Consider the following 3,972-nt stretch of genomic DNA (forward strand, 5'->3'; position numbering starts at 1 on the left):
AAAAATTTTTAACTTTCATCTGGTGAAATAGTAAAAAGAAATTTGAAGGTATTTTTGACATTTTGAAAATTGTTTGAAGGTACGAGGTAAATTTTTCTAAAAAGAAAAATTCTCTCTTTTTCAATTGGTCGTTCTTTGGGCCAATGATTTTCTAGTGAATTAGGTAATATTAATTGGGAGTAGAGTATTTTAATGTAAAAAAAAATGCTGATATATAAATAAATAAAAACCTAATTTGTGTTGGTATCCACTGCAGTAATAATAAAATGCGCGTGTGTGTGAAAGTTGTGTTGTGAGTGGAGAAAGAAACACTATCTATTTGGTACAATTTCTCTATCTCTAGACAAAAACATCTTTTGTTTATGCTTCAAACCTCAACGACCGGTTCGGTCGTTTCTCTTTGGAAGCCACCACCATCTACTGAGCATGCCATTATATTATGTGTTGGAAGGTCGTCATCACGGTGAGTAAGAGCAAAAAGGTTAGGGTGAGTCTTTTACGATTTTTAAATTTATTTTCAATTTTATGATTGTGACATTTTGAATCCATTAAAGTTTTGAATTTTTTAGGGTTTTTGAACGTTTTCTGTTTTGGGTCTTTGGTGGTTTCTTTCTGTTTTTATTAAGTTGGATTCAATGTGTTTAACTTAGGGTTTGTCTTGAAGGTTTTATTTTTCATTTTATATGTTTAATATATTTGGAAATACTAATTTTGGTTTCACTGTTCTTAATTTTGGTTATTTATTTGTCTTGTTTAGTTTGATTGTGTGAATTATTCATATTTGTAACTGCAATGTGAAATGAAATAAAATGGGAAGGAAAATATAGCTTACTGTTTTATTGAAATCAATTCTAAAATGTTGCTAAACAAAGATCTAAAACACTAACATCAAGATTCAAGATTCTAATCTTTGTTGACGAGATTCGAGAGAAATTAAGTTAAATATTTGTTTAGAGAGATGCCGATAAGATAGTCTATTCAAATTGTCTATTTATTTTGGACATTTATTTTGTGCATAAGGTGTAAATATAAATTTTAGAATGGTCTTGTACAAAACCATGGTTTTTTTTTTCTTCAAAAGTCAGTTACATTATACAAAACATTGGCACAGTTCCCCAATAGGGATGCCCCAAATCTCTTTTGTAATAATATATATGAACTTTGAAAATTGCATTAATTTTGTACACGAACAGTTCTAAAACTTTATATTTGCACCCTATACTTAAAATAAATGTCCGAAATAAATACCCAATTTAAAGAGACTATCTTCTCTCTATCTCCTCTCCAAAAAAATACTAAGCCTAATTTCTCTCAACTCTCATCAGCAAAGGTTGATTTTAGAAACTTTGAAATGATTGATTATTGAATTTAGGAACTCATTATCTAATCTAATGTCAAGGTTTTATATTTTAAGAACTCATTATTGATTTTGTGATTTACAATGGTAGTAATAGTTAGTTTTCTGGTAATCTATTATTGGATGTATAAGATTTACAATGAAACTCATTACTGCATTATTATATCTATTATTGGTTTGCTTCGTGTTTGAAGGGCTATTTTTAAATGGTAAGAAGGCTAGTATGAGCCTGAAGTTGTATTTAGATGTTATTTACAATTTATTTATTTCGCTGAATTTTAATAAAATAGTTTGAGTTTTTGGTATTTCATTTGATAAAAATATAATATTATGAAATTGGAAGAGGAATTTCAGCCCAAGTTCCACACCACTACTTTCAGTTTTTTGCCTCTCACATAATCATCACATTTTGGAGATGGTTATTTTCTGCCTGTTACTCTTTCTAGGCTCCTTGGTTCCATAACTGTTCCTTTGTAGTGGCATTTGCTGACTCATCATTAATGTTACTTCTGATTGGTTTGTCGAATTTTGTGCATGGAACAGCATTGGAAATTGAGGGTTATCAACCTGAAAAATCTGTTCTTTCTGTTGAATATTGTATAAATGATTTTCATTGTAGCTGATTGCTGCACAAATGGTTAAATTATTGATGATTTATGTATGAAATAAATAAATTCAATATTCAATTCAAGCTTACCGTATGACTGTATTTATTTATTTATTTATGTTACTCATCATTTGATTTCACCAATCATTATTCATTTTGATGTTCTATCAGTTGGATTTGTTGTCGTCTTATACTATCCTATCGAGTCCGTTGTCTACTGTTCTCATATTATATTTCAGTTTCCAACTGTCATATTGGATTAGAGGTGTGTTATATCATCTGAGTTGTACTTTTATTTCTTTTTCAGGTTCAATTGTAAAAGATGAGTTTAATATCACAGAAAGCTCGTCCTAAAAATGAGACCAAAAGGGAGGAGGACGTTAAAGAAAAAGAGGTCGAAGACGGTAAAGAGTGTGATGAAAGCTCGTCCTAAAAATGAGACCAAAAGGGAGGAGGACGTTAAAGAAAAAGAGGTCGAAGACGGTAAAGAGTGTGATGTTGAAATCTTGGAAGTGAAAAGGAGGAAGACGGAAAAGACAATTGGTCGAGTTAAAAGGCAGAGATTTAAATCTATAAATAAGTGCACTTACTCTGACTCACGTCATCATGACCGTGCAACAAACAAGCAGAATATGAATATTCAGCAAAACTCAAATAGTAGTAAGAATTTTGATCTGATTTCAAAGCTTCCTCAAGAGTTGATGCTTGCTATCCTTAGTTTGGTTCCTCTTAAGTGTCTGCTTAACTCTGCAAGGCACGTTTCCAAACCTTGGGCTACTGCTATTCAAGCCTGCCTACGTGGTAAACCACCTGGTATTTATATTGAAATTATACATGCAACAGAGGCTTCTTATTTCTTGAATATTCAAGACTATGTCAAGGGACATTCTGAAAGGATTTATTTGGGACTCTCTTGGAGATTTGGAGAGATAGTCGCCATTTCTGATGGCATGTTTCTGCTTTGTGATCGTTTTAGACTTACTTACGTCGTAAACCCCATCATTAAGTGCTGCTTTAGAATTCCTCCTTTACCCCTTTCAAAACTACACGCTCAATTCCGATCTACTATAGCATGTGTTCCCCGCACTGGCAAGTTCAAGGTGTTCTTAATACTCCTTTACCCCTTTCAAAACTACAGGCTCAATTGCGATCTACTATAGCATGTGTTCCCCGCACTGGCAAGTTCAAGGTGTTCTTAATAGATGACCAAAATGTTTCAGGGGTCAATTGGTATGTTTTCAACGTCCTAAGAATTGGAATTGACAACACATGGAAAGAGATAGTTAGAAAAGAAGTTAAGTTGTTGAATTACACGGGTCTTTTAGCATGGAAACCAGTTCATAATGGAGACAATGATATTTATTGGATAACAGAGGAAGGAGTGATTGTGATGGATGTTGACAAGGAAATTATTATAAGAGAATATCCACTCCCCCCTCAACCAGTGGATACTTTTCCACTTCCAGTTTATTTATGGACGGGAGATTGTCTTTCTTTCTTTATGGATGAAAAAGACAGTAGAACATATCAAATCTATACTTTGGATATGGATTCAGGAAAATGGACTCTTTATCATGAGATTAGACCTTTTCATAATGCGGGTATTTGCAGCCATATGCTTGGTTTTGATTTTAATATAATGGCAACGTCTATGATTTTTCGGTTTTGGATCAACGACCAAATTATCTTTATGGTAATGTTTGTTCCAAAATCTATTTCGGGTCCAACAGGATTAGCGACACATGTACACTTTTGTTACAATATCAAAACAAGACAAGTGGCAAAGATTGATTTCATTCCAATAGGCGATTTCAAGGCATGGCTTCATACCCCAACTCTAACTCGTTGCTAAGTACTCCAATGTATGCCTATGTAGAAGTATTTATATTTATATTTGTCCTGCTTGGCCAAAACAAGGAAAAAAGAATGAATATTTAGGAACATTCATATTTCATTATTATTATTATTATTATTATTATTATTATTATTATTATTATTATTATTATTA

At 32.3% G+C, this 3,972-nt stretch overlaps 1 protein-coding gene across 4 annotated transcripts; it reads left to right on the forward strand.

Moving 5' to 3' along the window:
• Nucleotides 1-250: 250 nt before the first annotated feature.
• LOC101512317 (uncharacterized) lies at nucleotides 251-3,972 on the forward strand. 4 transcript variants are annotated; one of them, XM_027334307.2, is made up of 4 exons: nucleotides 251-487; nucleotides 2,272-2,358; nucleotides 2,438-3,064; nucleotides 3,154-3,972. In XM_027334307.2, the coding sequence occupies exons 2-4, from the start codon at nucleotides 2,287-2,289 to the stop codon at nucleotides 3,814-3,816; spliced, it is 1,362 nt and encodes a 453-aa protein (XP_027190108.1). In that variant the 5' UTR covers nucleotides 251-487; nucleotides 2,272-2,286; the 3' UTR covers nucleotides 3,817-3,972. The 4 variants fall into 4 exon arrangements, with proteins under 4 accessions (XP_027190108.1, XP_027190109.1, XP_027190110.1 ...); XM_027334308.2 differs by having other exon boundaries at nucleotides 286-481; XM_027334309.2 differs by having other exon boundaries at nucleotides 286-463.

This window comes from Cicer arietinum, chromosome 5 (genome assembly GCF_000331145.2).
Source record: "Cicer arietinum cultivar CDC Frontier isolate Library 1 chromosome 5, Cicar.CDCFrontier_v2.0, whole genome shotgun sequence".
Lineage (NCBI taxonomy): Eukaryota > Viridiplantae > Streptophyta > Magnoliopsida > Fabales > Fabaceae > Cicer > Cicer arietinum.